This window comes from Aphelocoma coerulescens, chromosome 1A, assembly GCF_041296385.1.
Source record: "Aphelocoma coerulescens isolate FSJ_1873_10779 chromosome 1A, UR_Acoe_1.0, whole genome shotgun sequence".
NCBI classification, from domain to species: domain Eukaryota; kingdom Metazoa; phylum Chordata; class Aves; order Passeriformes; family Corvidae; genus Aphelocoma; species Aphelocoma coerulescens.
In genome coordinates this window covers 40489972-40510346 of record NC_091014.1, presented here as the reverse complement: position 1 = coordinate 40510346, position 20375 = coordinate 40489972, and the positions used below count along the sequence as shown (strand labels likewise).

General features: G+C 40.0%; 1 protein-coding gene across 8 annotated transcripts in view; it reads right to left on the bottom strand.

The window, feature by feature from the left end:
• Positions 1-14539: 14539 nt before the first annotated feature.
• SYT1 (synaptotagmin 1) overlaps positions 14540-20375 on the bottom strand; it is a 339727-nt gene continuing 333891 nt past the window's right edge. For all 8 annotated transcript variants that reach the window (XM_068999501.1, XM_068999546.1, XM_068999531.1 and 5 more), the window contains one exon: positions 14540-17684. In XM_068999501.1, the coding sequence (XP_068855602.1) occupies positions 17478-17684 (207 nt within the window). In that variant the 3' untranslated portion in view covers positions 14540-17477. The remainder of the gene's footprint in view (positions 17685-20375) is intronic.

The window sequence follows — 20375 nt, the reverse complement described above, 5'->3', positions numbered from 1 at the left end:
GCTGCTTAAATCACTCAAAACTCGGGTTGAAACACTGATCTCCCTGGACAATTAATCATAGAATCTGATAACTCTTTGCCCTGCTCTCTGATTTGATGCTGAGAAAACAGGATCTCTCTCCAGTTTATTGCTAAGTATATATGTACTGGTAGATTATGTGAACAAGTGATGCAAACTTTATTTTGAACCAGCATTTCTGTTTTCAGCAGCCTGGTTACTTGTTAGAGATATTTAGATTTCTCAGTCAAAATGTTCCAGTCAGCTGTTTCCTAGAGGCAGTGGCTCCTCACAGACCTTGCCTGTCCACTCTTCAAGGTGCAGGATGGGGATGGGGCTGCTGGGACTCTGAGCCCTGCTGAAGACAGAAATAATGCTGGGCAGCACATACTGATAAATTCGTAGGAAGACTATGATCAAAGAATTGTAGTGTGGGAAGCAGCCAGCTGAGGAATGAAATCAGAAGCCAGTTCAGCAATCCACTTTTTCAAAAGAGAGAAAATGGGCCAGCTGAGAGCTTTCTGAGGGAGCCAAAGCAGAGGCCAAGGCAAAGGAGGGATAACTTGGTGCCAAACTGCTGCCTGCCTATGAGATCCCAGGCTTGCTTCCTCTCCCGCTGAGGCTGAAGGGGACACACCTAAACGGAGTTGGTGGTGTGAAAAATCCTGTCCCTAAGTGAGGGAGAAAGGACCTAATGAAAGACCCTTGTGACTGCTTGTGGTACAAGGTGAGGTGACTGGGGAGCTGTGTACTGAGTGTACCTTGATACGGTAAGACACCAAGGCACATGGTGAGGTCCAGGTGTCTGTGTCCAGCTCTGTTTGCAGGGAAGGTTTCCATTTGTGTTTTCGTTCTGAAATGGGAAAGAAAGACATCTTTGGCTGGAGGCCAGGTCACTTCACAAGGCCAGAAGAGACCAAAACATCTTAGATGAAATATCATATGTGGCAGCACTAGGTGTTGGAAAGTTACTTTCATACATGTTACATGTATTGCAGTGTCTCTTGGAATTGCTGTTCAAGATAATTTGTTGTACATATCATCTGTATTTTTGCAGTCATAAGAACTACTTTTACATGAGATATACAGAACTATTAGAGCTATGTAAAAAAAGGAAAAAATAGCAAGACAAAAACAACCACCAAAAACACCCCAAACCTAAAGGGGCCTTCATTTAAAGGTAGCAGACTGCTTTTTAATTGAGGGACTTGCAGGTTTTCCTCAGAAGGAAGAGGTGGGACTTGCCTTGTTTTGCCCAGATGATGACTCACATGCCAGTTTAATTCAAAGGGGAATAAAAATTAATTGTCTGTCTTTCCTCCTATACAGAATATTTTAATGCACCTTGATTTCTCAGAGTTTATTTCATAAAATAAAAGTTGAACAGTTCTACCTAGTCTTTAGAGGCAGAATCCTGAAGTTGTGCAAGGACACAAATTGCTGCTCTCCCAGCTTCCAAATTCATCAGGAGCCAGAATTTGGTTGAAGTCATGTCTCTTGACCAGTCTGTTTATTGTCTCCCATTTTCAACATTCTTCTCTTGACCTGCAGTATTAGTTTATGAACTCCATTACAAATTCCAGTACTGCAGGTCAAAGTAGGTGGTGTAGAGATTTTAAGTAATTCGAGGCTGGTTTGGTGTGGGGGTAGATAGGGGTGTGTGATTGAATCAGGCTCAAGTTAGGTGTGGTTTATCTTGATTTTACTCAATTGAAGTAAACCAAATGATGGGGAATATATCCTAATATAATTGTAATCAACTTCTGTGAGATACGGAAGTGCTGTATGGTACAGGAAACTAAAACATTAATAAAATTGCAGTTTTGGAACTGAATCTGTTCTTGAACTTTAAGTGAACAATAATTTCAAGGATAACTTAATTAGTATGTATTTGTAAGTAATTTTCATAACTCATTGCTAAACAGTATCTGTGGCTTATTTTGAACACTGTGAACACTTTAAACACAGTCCTTTTTTACTGCAAATTACTGCTGCAGGTAGAGGTCTTCAGATCTATAGTCACAAAGAATAGGTGAACCAAAAATCTACTACCCCACAGCCTGCTTTTTGCTGAAGGCTGGGACAGCAAATTTTTTTTTGTGCTGGGGAACTTAAAAAGGACACTGGCTCTTCATTTGAAATCCAAACTGTTCTATTCCTTGGTTTTATGTAAACTTGAACCATTTGTGGATTGCCAGCTAGAAAGAAAGAAAGTCCATCTCATCACATGATCATATAATCTATAGGGGGCTAAACCTGGTGTTTCTGCAGGTTTATAATTATAATGTAAAATTTTGAAAAAAAGCGACTTGCCATCTGGTACTTGAAAGTTGACACCAGAGTGTTGTTACTGCTCCACTTGTCATCCCAGTACTCAGTAAAGATTATGGATGGGTATAAGGAAATAGAAAACAAGTCATAAAAATCTATTGGAGTTACATTCTTAAAGGGCAAAAGCCAAGGACTAGATAAGCACTGTAATCATAAATTATAGGTCTACAATGTACTGAACTCGGTTGTCTTCTTATTAATCAAAATCTTCTCTTGAGCACCTTGATGGAAATCTGACATAAAAACTGCAACACTCAAACACACTTTGCTCCATGCTTCTAATATATTGCATTAAAACCTTTTCAGTCATTATGGAGCTTTTACTATCTAGTACACAAACTTTAGCTTCAGGACACTGTTGTGGCAGATACCATGCTTGATCCCAGAGGCGTGTATGGCTTTGTGTGTGTGTGCATAGGTATACACAGGCATGTGTGCAGGTGTGTTGCTTTGAACAAACAGTGGAATGGCTCCTTTGAAATATTAAAAGATCTAGTATGAGTAGTTGAGAAACTTATTCTTACTTTTAATTTTGAGATGTAACAACATCAGAAACCCTGCTTTTTCTTTCTCCCAAATTTGCATTTTCCTTAAGTATGAGGTAATAGCAGGGTACTGGCAATGACACTTCTGCCTGTGCAGTGCTTTTCAGATGGGTGTTAATTTCTGTGGATTTGGCCTCCTCGGGCATTTTCCCTGCGGCCCCATCCCGGTAACCCCTCCGAACCCCTCCGGCTCCTCGCTCACGGTCCATGACTGACATCTTCTGGTGGCATTTCCGTACTGCACAGTTGCCTGGACGGCAACTAATGAGGAACATCATAGGGCCTTAGGGCGTAAAAAAAGCCCGTAACTGCTTTTGTGAAATGTACTAAGGCTTATTTGATAACCCTCAGAATCACTGCCATCGTGTTCTGCTTCATCACCTTATTTACATATGTGAAGTCTTGCTCAAATTCTGTATTTGCAGTTATTCCTCTGTGTTTCCTTTGCAGAGTTCTTGAGTTTGATGACATTAAAAAAAAAAGGGAGGGGGAGGGGAGTATTTAAATAAATAAGTATCAAATAGACAAGATGTATTTTAACTGTATTGTGAAGTCAATGATTTTTTGAAATGCATTTGGCCTCTTACGTGCAGCTTTGGGACTACTGTCATGTAACAGCAAAGCCTCATAACAACACAGACTTTAGATTCTCATAAATATAATTTCCTTAAGTAAAGCTTGAAGCAATGTTTTTTGGATGATAGACCACTGCCTCTAATATTTTTCTGGAATTTGCTGAGCTTCTATGCATATATGCACAGAGCAGTGGGAAGATAGGTATGTGTTTAATTTAAAAGAAGCTGATGGTTTTGTTTACAGGAATTACATTCTAGTCCTTCATCTCCATTCCTTCTGCATTCTTTTCATTCAGGAACTCAGACTGTTTACATGGTCTGCTTCTCTGGCATTATGCTAAACCCTGGATAGAAAGGTGGTTTCTCCATAGAGGTCTGCATGGGAAACCCCCCCCCAGATGAATGGTCTGTGGAGAGAGCTGGTGGGAATTTAAAGATTGAGACTGCCAGCATTAGCATGGGGTGTTTGGCAGCAGTCCTGAAACAAGGGCGGTTGCTCATGCTCCAGATGTCTGCTTGCTTCTTAATGTGGTTGAGGATATGGTGTCCTTGGGCCTGGGACACACCATAGCCACTTACTAGCTGTGTTTATTCCTTTAATTTCTTCAAAGTAAACAAAACCTTCTAGGAAAGTTTCTCCTCCCAGCTCTGACTTCTTGAGCAGGCAGTCCCAGCCAGAGCTTTGTGTAGTTCCCTGTTGCCAGCAGTGCCAGTGCTGTCCTGCAGTATGAGAAAGCTTCAGGACTGCTGGCACTGTCCTGCAAGAGCTTTCCCATAATTTTAAGTAAGTGAGGTATCCAGCATCATTCTTCCTTTGGGCCACTATTAATTTTTGAGTGTTCTCCCTGCATGTGCTAGCCTGAGTGGATAGAATTACCTGTGGTGCTGCTGCACAGTGTCCATCCCTTGATGTTACATGTGGTCTTCAGCGCTCCATATACAGTACAAGTACCCTTCCAGGCACTTTCCATGTCATATGAAAAAACTTTTCTCTTTTTTCCCTTACTATTTGCCTCCCTGAAAGTTTTCAAATGCCTTGTGAAAATTGTTCAAAAAACACCTATCTTCTGCTTCTCACAGAAACCTGAGGTTTTCTCTTAAGACAAGGTCTTCCCTGAAATGAAACTAATTGAGACAACAGAGTTGTGGGTGAGCATTTCAAATAACCTTGTCTGTTTTCCCTTTTTTGTGCTGGTCTGGTTTGAGTGCAACCTACAAAGCATTAAAAACATTGGCTCTAAAATCCAAAGCTGAGATAATGCCCTCACCTACTAAAAGGATAATCCATGTCCTCTCTCTTTGTGTTACTATGATGTGGTTTTGATCAGATTGATGTGACCAGCACTTAGCGAGGCTTTACAGCTCTTGCCACAGTCTGACATTACATGAACTTCAAATTAAGAGAGCATGCTGTGCTGAAGTGTACAATGGGGCAGCACTGAGAGGGGTCCATAAACCCCTGCACAGTCACTTTAGACCTAAGTGCCAGAGCAGTGCTTTGTCCTGTGCAGGGCCAGCTTGTCAGAGGGCAGCTCTGAATGGTTTGGCAGAGATTTATTTTGCAACTGGCATTAAACTGAGGTGCCCACTTAGAGGTGTCTGGTGGTGCCTGAATTCCAGTGTAGTCACTGGAGCTCATTTAGAGAATGATGCTGCTCCCTAATGCACAAACCCACTGCCTTGTGCATGAAATTGTTTCACTGATCAAATTTCTGCTCTGTATACTTGGAATTAAGCAGCAGCTACACTTACAGATAACTGTATGTGGATACCAATAGTGAGATGTCTTAAGCCAAATCTACACCCTCACTAGAAAGTGATCCTCTTTTTTCAACATCCAGAAGTATCAGTATTTTCTAAAGAAAGTCTATTCCAAATTGCCTTCCTGGACAAGTCATTTTAGTTCTGTGCAGTCAGTAGGTAGCCCTGTCAGGAATCCAGTCCTTTTCCTTTGTATGAAAAACAGATTTTAAAAACAATTTGTAAATATAATTGAAGTATTCTTATTAATGATTTAATACCTTTAAAAAGACTTGTAACTGTAGCCCCTGGACACTCAAAACCACGTCAGTTCAGCTCCAGCATGAACTCTAGAACCGGAGAATTTCCTGAGAATCGTAGTACACTAATTTCTCTCCAACTGTTCAACAGCATCCTGAGCAGATTGAAAAATCTTCCACCTTCTTTATGAAAGATGAATCTGTGGTCAGGCAGTTTCCATGACTGCATATGTAGATATACAGTAAATAAATTTCTCTTCAGTTTTTTACATGCTGTATTTTACAGTTTTTTGTATATTTACAGCTGGGTAGGAGGAAGAAATACAGCAAGGTGTTGATTTGAGTGACTTCTGAGATGAGTGAGAAATGGTCTTAGTCCTCACTAATTGTTACTGGCTGATTCTGAAGACTACATGTTTTATACACCTGCCAGGTTCAGAAACTCCACACACCCCTGCAGTTAACACACCTGGGTTGCTCTCTGCTTTCCTCATCTTCCACAAAGTGGAGCTACAGCTGCACTATGAGAAGGGAATGTGGAAAAACAATTTAAGCATAAGGAAATAATACTCTTTAGTGAAAAAAAGTTGAAGCTTGACAGCTGAAAGTGAAGGAGAGAAAATTCATCAGTCTAGTTTTGCAATGCTCTAGATCCAGAAATCATAGAGGCTTCTCACCTTAATCCATCTTGAGTGAGCAATGAAGGGCGTGTATGGCTTGTACATGGCATAGCTTTTCTTTACCATGGCACAAACTGGGGATGTGTTTCTTGTGGGAGACAGTGGTTGGTTTTCAAAACTGTGGTTTCATTTACAGGTAGAAATGTGTGGTGGCATGTATTGCAACACTGAGTAATGGTGACTAGTTTCTACTGTAATTACCCACAAGACAATGTGCAAGCAGGTTGGTGAATCTCTAAAAAATCCTCACTGATGCTTTACAGCTGAGTGAGAGTATCCAGATATTCTTGAGGTTTGAGCTGTGTCAGGATCAAAACTCGAATCACTGCTGCAGCCCTGTGTGGCCCTGTGTGACCTGAGGTCAGGTAAGTGGCATTCAGTTGCTGCCAACAGAAGAAGTGTAACAATGCTTACAACCTCATTACCAAAATAATTCTTTAGATATGATGGGCAATGTTTATACAACACATTAAAAATAAGTTATATAAGTTCCTAATTAGGGAATTACTGGCCTTTTTAATGTGTGACTCTGCTACATATTACCTACAAAACTGTTTTCCTCAAATTCTCAAAGAGCCAAAGATTTTAGTTTCCTACTGACATGGAACAGAGGGAGCAGACACATGAGTTATGTAGGATTCCCCGAAAAAAGGCCAGTGAGAAGTAAAACCTGATCATCACAATGTAGCATTCTGCCAGACAGGCCATTAATTACTTAATTAGCTTCTAAGCATGCAAGGAGTTCAATTAACTAAGATAGTAAACCTGACCAAAAACCAGCTGCAGCTGTGGTTGGACTCAGAGAAGATTTCAAAAATGCACCTGTGGACTGTAAAGCTGAATAGACAATACATCCAACTGTGGGATATAGAAAAAGGCAGTGTTTCCTCCAATTTTTATTGGCAAAAACAGCGCAGAAGATGGATTTGCCATCTTTGTATGAACTGATGCTGACTGATAAAGGTGAGAAGCTTGAGGGGTGAGAGATAGTGGCTGATGGAATCATGGGACTGTTGAGACTAATCAAAGAATAGATTGGGTTGGAAGGTCATCTAATCTGCCCTGCAATGAGGGCATGGGGTCCAAGATGACCTTGAATGGTCTTGGGGATCCGGTATCTACCATCTCCCTGGACAAACTGTTCCAGTGTTTCGAGACCCTCATTGTAGAGAATTTTCTTCCTTGCATCTAGTCTGAATCCACCCTCTTTCAGTTTAAAACCACTACCCTGTCCAATTGCAACAGGCCCTGCTAGTAAGTCTGTCCTCATCTTTCTTATAAGTCCCTCAAATATTAAAAAGTCACAATTAGGTCACCCCATAGCATTCTCTTATCCAGGCTGAACAATCCCAAACCTCTCAGCCTTTCCTCATAGGAGAGGTGCTTCATCCTTCTAATCATCTTGGTGCTCTCCTCTGGACTCACTCCGGCAGATCCATGTCCTTCCTATGCTGGGGACCCCAGAGCTGGATGCAGCACTGCAGGTGGGGGTCTCACCACAGCTGGCAGAATCCCCTCCCTCACCCTGCTGGCCACACTACTTTGGCTGCAGCCAAGGACACAGTTGGCTTTCTGGGCTGTGAGTGCACATTGCCAGCTCATGTCCAGCTTCTTATCCATCACTATCCCCAATTCCTTCTTAGCAGGGCTGCTCTCAATTCCTCCATCCCTCAGCTTGTATTGTGGCTGGAGATTGCCCAGCCCAGGTGCAGCACCTTGCACTTGGCCTTGTTGAACCTCATGAGGTGCCCATGGGCTCATTCCTCCAGCTTGTCCAGTCCCTGTGGACAGCATCCCATCCCTCAGTTGTGTCCACTGCACCACTCAGCTTGGTGTTCTCTGCAAACTTGCTGAGGGTGCACTCAATCCCTCTGTCTATGTCATTGATGAAGATATTAACCTGTACTGGTCCCAGTACAGACCCCAGAGGGTCACTCCTTGTCACTGATCTCCATTTGGATATTGAGCCGCTAACCACTACCCTCTGGATGTGGTCATCCAACCAATTCCTCATCCACCTAACAGTCTATCCATCAAATCTGTATCTCTTCAACTTAGAGAGAAGGATGCTGGACATCCTTACAGTACAGATACTCTGGCTCCTTGCTGTTGTGCTTACCAGTAAACTTCTGACCTCCCTCTCTTGAATGCCTTTTAGGCCAAATGGGGAGGAAGGAGATGCAAAAAGGGCTGATGCAAAATCCAGTTCTGTACAAGCTGAAGTCAGCTGCTCTTGTCAGGACCTTCTTTTTTTTCATCCTGCCAAGTCTGGTGAAGGGGAAGACCTGACTTTATTGTCTTTGCTACACACACTGTACTTTTTAAACATGGGAAAACTGCCTGCCTGTATCTGTAAACTAAGGAAATAGGTTACTGCTCCTTAAAAATTCTTTGATTTCTGTTATTACACCTTGGGCCAAGTCTGGACAGTATTCTCCAGGCAATCTCTGGGAGCCAGGTGTTATGAATCAGTTATTTTGTGGTATTATCCAGATCAGTAATTTCCAATGCAGCATTTTTTCCCCCCCTTGATAAGTACCCTGTGTTACCAGACATGTTGAATCATGTTGCATGACAAGGAAGAGACCATGTTGCTGCTAATAAGACCAAATTCACTCCATGGGTAACTGTTTTAGATAATTAACAGGATCAAATGTTTTCATTATGTTCCAAGTACTTCAGATGAAAAGGATACAATTCTTGCAGGATTTTGAAAATTACCTAGCTCTGCAAACCATGTCACAGTAAGTGGCTGTTCTACTACATGGGAAACATATTGTTAATGAGATGATCAGGAAATGACAATCTTCTCTCTCTCTCTTTTTTTTTTTTTAATTTAAGGAAGAGTATAGCAATCTTTAAGGAAATTAAGATCCAGATGCTTTTGAGTAAGATTATTTGGCTGATCATAATATATTTGTTTATCAAATTATGTCAATGATAATTTCAGATTTGCAGTATTAAAAGCTATTGATCTTTAAGCCCTTTGCTGTGGCTTCACAATTTAAATAGCTGGCATTTTCAGTGTAGTAATTCTCAGATGCTCAGATTGTGGACCAGAAGTGTGTGTGCAACAAACCCTAGAAAAAGTGAACAAGGCAACAGTGTGGGTGTAAACGAAAGAGGAATGTGGTATATGCCATGTAATGCACTCATCAAGGAATGGTGTGTTACTGCTTACACATGGAGGAGACCTAACCTGAGGTACTGGGGAATACAGAGTACCAGTGCATACCTGTGTTTAGCAGCTGCTAATGCTCTGTAATTGTGTGGGGATGTGAAATATTTTGTCATGAAGGAGCTCCTCATCTATCCTTGAACATATCAAGAGTGCAAGAGCATTTATGGAGCTGTCACCCAGGAGATAATGAATGCACACACATACAAAAGAGTGAAGACATTATAAAACCGTTATCCAGGCTGGCAGGAGAATGAAGGAGTTGCTTGATAATGCTTTTAAGTTGCTAATTCATTCAATGCATTTTAAAGTTTAGATTGCCATGGACTTCTGTGTCACTTGTATTGACATTCTGCTTAATGTTTGCTGTCTATTCTGTATCATGTAAATTTTTCTTTAATACAACTAAGAGTGGGTATGGGATAGTGGTCTGAACAAAAGTTTGCTCCTCATGAGATGCCTTAAAAGAGAATGTGAGTAAACCAGCCTAAGTGAGGTCATGAGCAGGGACAGTCCTCTTAGCATGTAATCAGATTTAGTGCTGCCAACTTCAAAAAAGGCTGGGAGGAGACTGGTGAGGCTCCTGTGAAGTCCATACTGATTGTTCAGCTGCCTGAGTTATAATGCAGTGGGTTTCTGTTATGGTGCTAGGCAGGGAGCATGTCCTCACTCTCTTAGGGAAAAGGTTACAGTGTGAAGGCACTTGAGATGATGAAAGTTGTGGTGGAAGCTGATGATGAAAGTCATGGTTGGAAGTGATTTATAATTTCTGGTGCAGGAAAAAAAAAGCCCTTGGCTTCACCCAGTCCATCATATTTCTTCTCCATTAAAAGTGCTGCTGCACTTTGGAGTGCTGGTGTGACTCACCATTGCTAATAAGTTATAGAATATGATCAAGAAAAAATATACTCGGCATAGGTACAGAACATAGGTTTTGTGCTGTGGGAAGTGAATGAAACTCTGTAGCATCTTTGTAGTTTATATTCTGAAATAAGTATTAACAAGTATTGAAGAGGCTTTCGGAACCCAGCATTTTTCCCGGAACCCATGTTCTAGGAGATTGTTAGGCACCAATTGTTGCAGAGTAGTTGAATAAACTTTAGAAGTTGGCTAGGCAGAAGTGCAGCAAGGGAAGCATGAGAGCAATCAACAAGGGAACAGCTTGTACTCAGCTGGATTAGGGAACACAGTAAATACTACATAGTAGCTAACATGGGACCAAAAGTTTAGTTAGAAGAGATCTTGGGGCTGTATTGACAGAACAGTGACATGGGGGAAGACAAAAACATGTAAGACCTTGTGGATTGGGGCTCTATGGCAAGAGGGACAGATTTGGTCCCCTGATTTGCAAAGCAATTTCTTTTTCTTCCTGTATTTTTGCCAGTTTATTCCTCTGTGTTATCTGTACTTCAAAAAATGTCAATTGGAGAAGCGTGCCTGCTTTCTTGCTTGCTGTCATTGCATTACTAAATACTGCAGATTTAATTATGGTCATGGTGCTCAAACCTTTCAGGCAGCTATTTGTTTGTGTTAAATCCAAGGAGCGAGAGCATTAACCAATTCTCCTCATGACTGGGCTGGAGTAGGAGAGCTAATTCTTTGTGTTAGGAAAAATGCTCTTTTTGGAAGCATGGAGCAAATCTCAGGTTTTTATTTCGGAGACTTGGAAGGCTCCAACACAAAGCAGTATGTGACTTAGGCAGGACTCATTTTGCTCTGGTACAAATCTATGTACTTTTTCTGTAGTATAGTAGAACTCTGGATAGCTAGGATACATTTTTACTCATTAGCCCTACAGGGTTTTTTTGCTGTTCATTTATATTGTCTCCATAAATGTCTTGGTTTCCCTCAAGACTGGGTCTTTTTAGATGTACTTTTCAGAATTTCTTTCTGCCAAGGACTCCCTCAAATCTTTTTATACCCTGTGTTTTAACTACAAAGAATTCCCTGATTCGGCTGCCCCAGAAAAATCTTTACACTGCACCAGACCATATGACAGCTCTTAATGGGATAGTATTTTCTGGTTTTCCAATAGGTATTTTCCAAGGTTTAGTCTGATCTTTGAAAAGCACTTTGAGACATTTGCATGGAGGGTGTGATGTCTCAGTGGCAGCAGTCCCACACTGAAGTCAGGAAGCATCCAGGCATCTGTAGAAGTGCTGAGCTGGGACACAGAGCATGTTCTGTCCATGTGTGAAGTTTTGTTTACAAATAAACATATTCCAAATAACATATATGAAGGCTAAATATGTATATGAAGATTGTAATTTGAACATGCTTTGTGTACTCCCAGTTAATCATGAGCTTTCATTACCTTCTTAGAGACTACTGAGAAGACAAATCTATTTTTCTGGAAATAATTCTTGCACAAAAAAAAAGAGGTTCTGCCTTCATTTGTCTTAGTGGCTTGACTAGCTCTCTTCTCATTTGAGGTCATCTTTAGAGACATTCTTTGTACTACTGCTCAGAAATTTCTCAAAAATATTGGGTGATCAGTAACATTTGAGTTGAAGTGCCTGTTTGGGTACTTGATTCTCAAGATATGAAATTAGAGATGGCCTCATAATTTAGATTTGTTCCAGCTGAAACAATTTTACGCCACAGGCAAATTTTGTCAACTCATTCATCTGTTTTCTAGATCACTAATAAATGTTCATCTGCAGCACTGAACCTCTTTAGCACCTCACCCTTAATCATATACTATGTTGAAATTTGACCATTTAATCTTCATTTAATCCTTGAAAAGGACTCTGTGAGTCACTCTGATTACTTAATTTCCTTGATAGCCTTCCATCAGAGCTTTTATCTATTAATCAGTGTCAGATCACGGTGTATGGCTGGAGAGGAGTAAGTGAAACTAAGAAGTTTGACGAAGCAGGGAGTTAAAGCCAATTAACAATTTAGCCACTTATTATTTATTTTAGAGAACTGGTTTTAGAATTCTTAAAACTGAGTTAAACAATAGAGGCAACCTTGTATTTGAAAGAAGAAAATGTATAAAAGATGCTTTGAGTCTGACTGTTACAGGAAAAAACAAAAAGGGTGCCATGAAGAAAAAAAAACATCCTGGGCAGTTTTGTGAACATTTCGAGCCATTTTGAGCAGGATGCAAGTTACTGAGGCTCAGTCTGTCTTTCACCACAACAAGTGGATGAGAATGTTTCTGACTAAGTGTGAAATAATTGACTTCAGTGTTGCATTCTGGGTTCCAACCTGTCAGGCTTTCCATCAGGATTAACAGCCAGGAATCCTCCTCCATGTAATGAATGGTCCAAGGGAGAAGACAAATATAGATTGAGCTCAATCTGGAACTCTTCAATGACAGATCCATGTCGTGGTTTTGGAACAAATTCTTGGTGCCAGTGGGCACTGCTCCTTCTTAGGAGAGCTATTAAACCTTCTAGGCTAAGGTACATGTTTGTGAACACAACTGTCCCTGGGGTCAGGGGAAATTGCAAGCAAGTTTAGGTCTGTGCAGGACTTCGGCATAGTCTTCATTAGGGGAGCAGAGACTATTTTGCCACTTTTGTGCATTGGTCTTTTGTTTATGAGGAAAACTATGTCAGCTCCATTTGGTGCTATAGCATCAGTGCATCACCACCTACTGTGTGCTTGCTCTCTTTGTTGTAAGTAATAAGACAGTATACAAAGATCTGAAATTAAATGTAAGCTGTCAAACTGATGAGATTGGTTCTGTCAGAAGATGAAACTCTTCATTTGGTAAGGTAGGTGTATTTTTTTTTTGGCTAAATGGCTGTTCAAAATCTCAGCGTGTTATCACACAGTGCATGCATAGAACAAAAAGACTGTACTAGCTGTACCCTCCACCTTCACCCCAGAAGCATGGAAGAGCTATCTTCACTTCCTCAATTTATTTGGCCTCTTTATAAGCTCCATGAAGGACATCCAGATCATCCCCTAGTTTGTAGAACTTTTTTTTTTTTATCTTGAACACAGCATAATCTTGACATACATCTCTTTGTATGGCTTTTGTGTCTGCAAGTGCTGCTGCACGTGTCGGTCACAAAGTAGTACACAGAGTCAGTGTCCTTTGTACCAGTTTGTCATATGCTTTTGGAACTAATTTTTGATGCAGTATTAAAAGTATTCTCTGTATTGAAGATAAAGATTTAATGCTTATACAGCAAAGGTTATGGAGACTGCTTAAAAATGTTGGTGGTATGTCAAGAAAACCCCTTTTTCATACTTTCTTTAATGCCTGGATTAACAACAGTGCTTGAACTGATACTGAAAATTGGGGCTGAACATGTATTGGTAAGTTCATGTTCTGAAAGGCAGGTCAGAATGTGTGAAACTGAACTGGCAGCCTGGAGTAGAAATGTTAAAGCATAAATAAATAAAAAAAAGTCTATTAGAGTAATCAAAATTAAAATGTTTTAATTCTCACTTTGCATAACCAACAGGCAATTAACTTTCATTGACTCAAGATGTGAAAAGTGATGGAGAGACAGATACTTTGCTTTGGTAACAGTCTGACAGTGGGGAAGAATGTTTTTCTTGACAGTTGATTAGAGGTTAAATGAGCTGAATAAAATTGGTAATTTTTGCTGCTTTCCCCACTTAATATAACAGCTATTATAGGAAGCATTTTTCCTTACATTAGTTGTAATGACTGACTTTAACTGATTACCCTGTTGAAAGAACTGGTTTTGATTGACAAAGATGTCTTCTTGGTATTCTTGAGAGCTGTAAAAACAGCTGGTGCATATAGAACCTGCAATACCTTCTCCTTGCTGCCCCTTTTCCCTCTTATTTTAAGCACTTATTTAATGATCTTTAGTCTACAAGAGGTTTAATTTTATGGTCAGCTTAGTGCTTGTATGTAAGTTAAAATATCCCATCTCTCTCTAAAGTGAAAACTTCAACCACAGCTTTAGCACAATTGTGTGCAAGAGTACTGATGTGTAGGCAAGTACTTGGGAATTTTTGTCATGGTCATGTTTTGATAAAGGATGATGGTTTTCAAGGCAAATAATCAGGCTCCTGGGTAAACAAGGTAATAGTGCTTCATCTGCAATAGAGGTGCAGAATTCATCTACTGGAGCGCTGCTGGCTGTGACTTCTTACTGATGAAAGCAGCTTTTCACAGCCCCTCGAAACGTGCTGTGCTATGTCACTTGTGACACTTCAAAGTATGTGATTGTGTGAAAGTCCTGGAGTGAAATGTCTTTTCAAAATTTTAGATCAAAAGAGAAATGCCAGAACATCAACAGGAAATAAAACATTTTTATTGAATATCTGTGTAATATGTATGTTATTTTAACGACAATTGGAAAACTCTACTGTGGGAAGTCACTACACAAAGTGAAACAAAATATAAACCACCTCATCAAAAATGAAGGTAAAATACGGCTAAAGTTGTCAGCTCGCGGGCCACGAGCGATATGGCAGGATAAAACACCCCAAACATTTCTACAAGATACAGAGAAAACCCACACAGAGAAACACTCAAGCAGGCAGTAAATATACACAAAGGCAACTAGGATCTTTCTACAGCATCAGATTCTAATACTTCACACAGCTTTGTCAGAAAGGTACATGTGGCTTCTTTGAGGATGAGAAATGTCATCTTGGTCACATGGCAGGTTCAGTCTTTGAGAATCATTGTACCTTACAAACCAGTTCTAGGGTGACGTTCAGTCTGGCAGTGTAGGAAGAGAAAGCATTAAGAATACCTTAACACAATGAGTCAAGTCCTGGCACTTCGAACCTGCAGCTATCCTGAATGAATAACTGAAAGCTGGAGACCTTGAAGCTCTTAGGCTGGAAAGCTGACTGTCTACTTCTTCTCTTTGGTGGGGTTTGGTCCTTGAGGATAAGATTTTAAAATATTCCAGCTTGATGCTTTGCATGTATGTGCCTGTTTCTATCAGAAAATGTCTCGCTTGTGTTTTTTCTATGTTTCATGTAAAAACGAAAGAAAATGGATCTTGCTATTCTCACTTTTGGAGGTGGGGAGAGATACCGGCTTTTATTCTCCTCCCAGTACTTTGCTGCTGCTTTTACCCTCAAAGTACTGTAAAACAGGGGTGCTTGGCCATCCCTGCACTGACCACTGACTATTGTCACACCTCTCCCAGAAGCAGAGCCTTGAGGGAGGCTGTGGAATTTAGTTTTCAGTGCACAGTTCCCTGAATACATTCATCTTTGTTGTTTCAGCAGTTTCTCTTAGATACAGAAGATTGATAAGAACATTAATGGTTAATTCTCATGCTTCCCTCCAAAAGCAATAGCATTTCCATATTTCTAGGGTAGTTTGCATTGCTGAAAATAATGAACTCTTCAAAGCATTATAAATATATTCACAGCTTGGAAAGATAAGCGAGGGGCCTCCAAGGATGGTACATGAGCTATAAGTGATGCCCTGAATGACTTGATGAGATGGTACAGCGGAGGTGCCATGCTGGGGAGCTGTAAGATGACTCTAGGGGAAAGCAGCAGCGGGGAGGGCGGCTGGAAATGTAGAGTATTGCACAGGGCTTGACAAAATGCTGCGTGGTCAACCCATTCACTAGAGCATCCTTGTCCCCTGCATAGCTCTCCAGTTCTACATTGGTCCGTAACAACTGGAACTGCTTGTGCTATGCGTTCCTTCGGCAGTGCAGTAGAAGGGAATGGCAGTATTGTTACAATATCACTACGGAATAAATTGATTGCTATCCACTGAGAAAACTACATTTCTAAGCACACACGGCAGTCACAGTGATACACAGAGCAGTCTTTCAAGACTCTTATGGAATGACTAATAGCTTCATAATAGTGCCATTTACTACATAGTAACATTTAAAACATTTAAAAACTCCTCCTGAAACGAGCATCTAGTATACAGAAGAGGTTGCTTCAGTTTTCTAGAACTTGTTCTTTGTTTTCACTTTTTTTTAAAGGACAAATTAAAACTTAAGTATAAATAGTATATAAAAGGTCACTAGCTGTTCTCTTTTGGCTTACTTTGAAGTGCATTTAGAACTATGGCTAAATTTTGTCATCTTCTGATGGGATTACAATACTGTCTGTTTACCATGAAACTATTTTGTATAATAAACTCACACGGCTGTGTCTAAAAAATATTCTGCATTCCTTCTAATCTGAGTTAGTATCATAAAATATTTTGTTACAAAGTCTAATGTGCAAACTCATTATAATGTGAAATCATGGATGGAATTCACAGTATGCAAATTTTGTATAAAGGTGATAATGGAGAGCTACTCTTGTTTTCATGGCAGCATTTTACTACTGCTGCATCTCCCTCTTCCCCCTCCCTGCACAACTTCTGCAGTGGTCTGTCTTTGTATGTTAGATGAAAGTGCTGCCTCCTATGAAACTGTTTCCTCAACTTTCAATCTAAAGCCATTTCAGTCTGTTATGTGTTTGCTTTGGAATATATACAAAAAAATTATATCCTGGCTTCTGACTACATCTCCATGAGGTCAGCCATGGAACTGCTCAAATCATGCTAAGTTGCCTGTGAAAGAAGTCTACCCAGTTGGATTTGCCCCTCCAAGATTCACTGTGAACATGAAGTGTGTTATTAGTATGGTCCAGTTGAAAGCTCAGATTTAAGTTGTCCTTTAAGATGTCAGTGTAACACTACTAGTGCCTTACAAGTTGGATATTTTTTTTTTCTGGAATGCAGACGATACAATAGTTACCCTATAATATAGTATCAGCTCTCCTATATCTCAGTCAATTTACATAATTTAAAATAGAACATCTTATTAAAAACATCTAGATATACACAGATTAGGAAACGCTTACAACATACAAATACACAAACTAGAAATAAATTCTCAGCATACTGGTGTATATATACAACTGTGTGATACAATAAATAATTTCTGTCATGCTCTATCTACACATCATATTGCTTAAAAGAAGAGTAGTTCTGGGGCGGGCAGTGGTGAAATGAAGCGCCTTTAAAAGGCTCTCTACATTTAAATTTGTGCAAATTAAAATGGGAATTTAAAAGTACAACTGATCTGTGTCAGGAACACATGGCTGGAAATGAAAGGACCCATATTACTGAGGTATTTACAGATACTGGCTAAAGAGCACTATGTGGGCAAATGCAGAAAGGCTTCTTCTTCATCTTCTTCTTTTTCTTCTTCATAACTTAATTTAATTTATTTTAATTTAATTTAATTTAATTTAATTTACTTCTTGACTGCCAGCATGGCATCTACCTCCTCCTCGGGCTGTAGGGTGTGCCACTGTGCAATGGGCCGCCGGGGGTTGGCCAGCATGTCTGACCAGTGCCGCAGCTCCGCGCCGGTGCTGTTGTAGCCCACAAAGACTTTCCCGATGGCATCGTTCTTGCCAATCTTGTCATAGTCCAAAACAGTCACAACAATTTGCACTTTCTGTAATGAGACAGAGAAAGAGCAGTGAGCATGACAGTAAGGGGAAGGTTGGCAGGGATGAATGTGAGGACAGCCAGCCATGGAGAAGTCATGAAGGGGGAAGTGTGTGACAGCTGGAGTAGATTTCCCTAATGAGAAGCAAATTCAAACTTTTGTCTTTGCTTCTTGTGAGCCTTCCAAATAAAATTACGTTTACAACCTCTCTGTTAGCTTGAAACTTGCCCCCTTGCACTGAATAGCTGCATATGGAAATCGAGGTTGTTTTTCCTTTAACAGATTAACAACTTACAAGTAAGTTAATTCAAAACTTGTGTTATTTTACACCCTTATTTTTTAAGTAAATAAGTTAGAGCCATTTCTGAATTTAGCTGTTATGTTTGCAATGCTGTACTCTATATTCTGTTAGTTGTTTTTCTACTTCTGAACATCTCTTACCCAGCCATCCAGCATGCTAGTCAGGTATTTTCAGACACATTCAGAAGATAGCCTTTATGGTTATTATATACATACACACAAACACATGTGTTCTCATCTCCATGCGTGTGTGTGCACTTGTGCAGACATACAAGCATGTGTGTATACTGTGTATATTCTGTGTATTTATAGGGAGGTCTAGAAAACAGGCTGGCTGCTTAAGGGAGTTGGAACGGATGTATAAACCCCCACTGTCTCAGGGCTCTGACACACTGGCACTGCCTATGACTGAGCTGATGCTGGAGTGCCACTTCTGTAGGAATGGTGACCTCTGGCAAACAGGGTTAAACAAGTCCCACATAGTCTGTGCAAGCCCATCTGTCACAGCTCATAGACAATTTTCCATCCATTTAGGCTGGGGCACACTGGGAGGTGTTTGAGCCAGGCATTTATGTTTGTAGTTGTGTGCACATACACACAATTCCTCTCCTTCAGGTCTTTAATAGTTGTCAAAGAGCATAAACAGCTATTCCTTCAGTTGAGTGGTGTTCTTTCCCAACAGCACCTAAGACTTTCACAATCTTGGGCTGATTTTACTAAATTGTAAACACTTCTCCTTAGAGAGCTTTATTGTTAAAGATGAACATACAGTTCTTTTCCTGATTCCAGTGTGAGCTTCCTGAATAGAAGAAAGGCCCTGAAACACATTTTCAGAAAAATCTTCTGTTCTCTAGAATTAGGTTTTTAAATTTAAAGCTTTAAATATATCTACAATCTGGACCTCTTACTAGAATGATTAATTTCAGGGCTTGTAATAGGATTATCTTTTAAAAGTAGCAAGACCAGGGTCATGAGGTTTATTTTATAAAGTCCATTTCTTTACAGGATTGTACAATTCAGTGAGCCACAGAAAGAGATGATTCCAACAGGCACTAAAGTATTTATATAATTGTTAATGACAAAAGAATGCATCAAACTCAAGGTTTTCCCTCCCCAGAGCACTCATGATAAAAGGCAATAACCCAAAGCAAGTATTTTTAGGTGCCAGAATTACGTTTCAGTGTTGCTGTTTGCAATACACTCACTTTTAATGGTACCTCCCCAAATGAACACTTATGTTTTAGATGCATGGTACAATCACAGATATAAAAAGTAAGCATGAGACTATTTTTTTGCGCTACAAAAAAAAGCTTGCCTGCTGTACCTAGAAGCTTGGGGGTTAGTTATTACTGGATTTTTAAAAAAATGTTAATCATAAGACAAAAATGAGCACTGTAAATGAAAGACCCTTTTCCTTGCTCTATAAAGATGTAAGAACAGCCAGCTCAGATGATTAACTTGGAGATGATTTATCCCTTGTGAACTTGGACTAAACCTACAGAGAAATGTGAGTATCTCTTTGCCTTTGTACTGCATATTAAAGGAGTAACTGCATGGCAAAACCCAAGAGGTGCTAGTAGAAAGCACTGCCTCTCCTAATAAACACTTGGATTAGCAGTTTCCACGGTGTGATTAAGCCCTTTGGACTGAAAGGGCCTGAAGGCACCGCTGCCTACACAGGCAGTCTGTTTTGCATGTGGCAAAACACGTGCCTGATCTGCCCGTAGCAACAGGATTTGACTTCTCAGAGGTGTTCTCCCATTACCCTCGAAGACATCACTTTCTTTCCCTTAAGAGCCAAAACCCAATCACTCTAAAATTATTGAAAATGTTAATGTTTGGCTCCTTTAAAATTACATAGATGTACTGCCATTGACCTGCTTTCCTTCCATGACCTCTCTTCATTCTCCAACAATCAAAAAACTTGTATAACCATTATTTTTTGACTGTGAAAGTTTGTTTAATGACTTTTATAGGAATTGCACAAAAGTCACAGTGATTCCTACCATATTAAGTCTAAATACCATTTAAAATGTGTTTTTCTAATGATGAAATCACTTCAGTATCCATGATGAAGTAACTTCTAAACATAGTCTTTTATAACTAACTCAGAATACTTTGGCAAATGACCAAAGTCCGTAATTGCAGATTTAAAATCAGGGCAATATAGTCAAGTAGATAGCTAAAATGTCATTCTAACAAACTTACTAAAAAAAAAGGCAAAATTTAAACACCTAAACCACAATACTTTTTAAATAAAGTATATCCACCCCAAAATGCCTTGGGATTAGAAGGCAAAATGATCAAGTTACAAGAATGCCCCTAACCATGCCAAAGCTTTGATAGGGTAATTTGGAGGTAGCCATTCCAGCTCTTCAATCCTGTCCCTATTTGGAA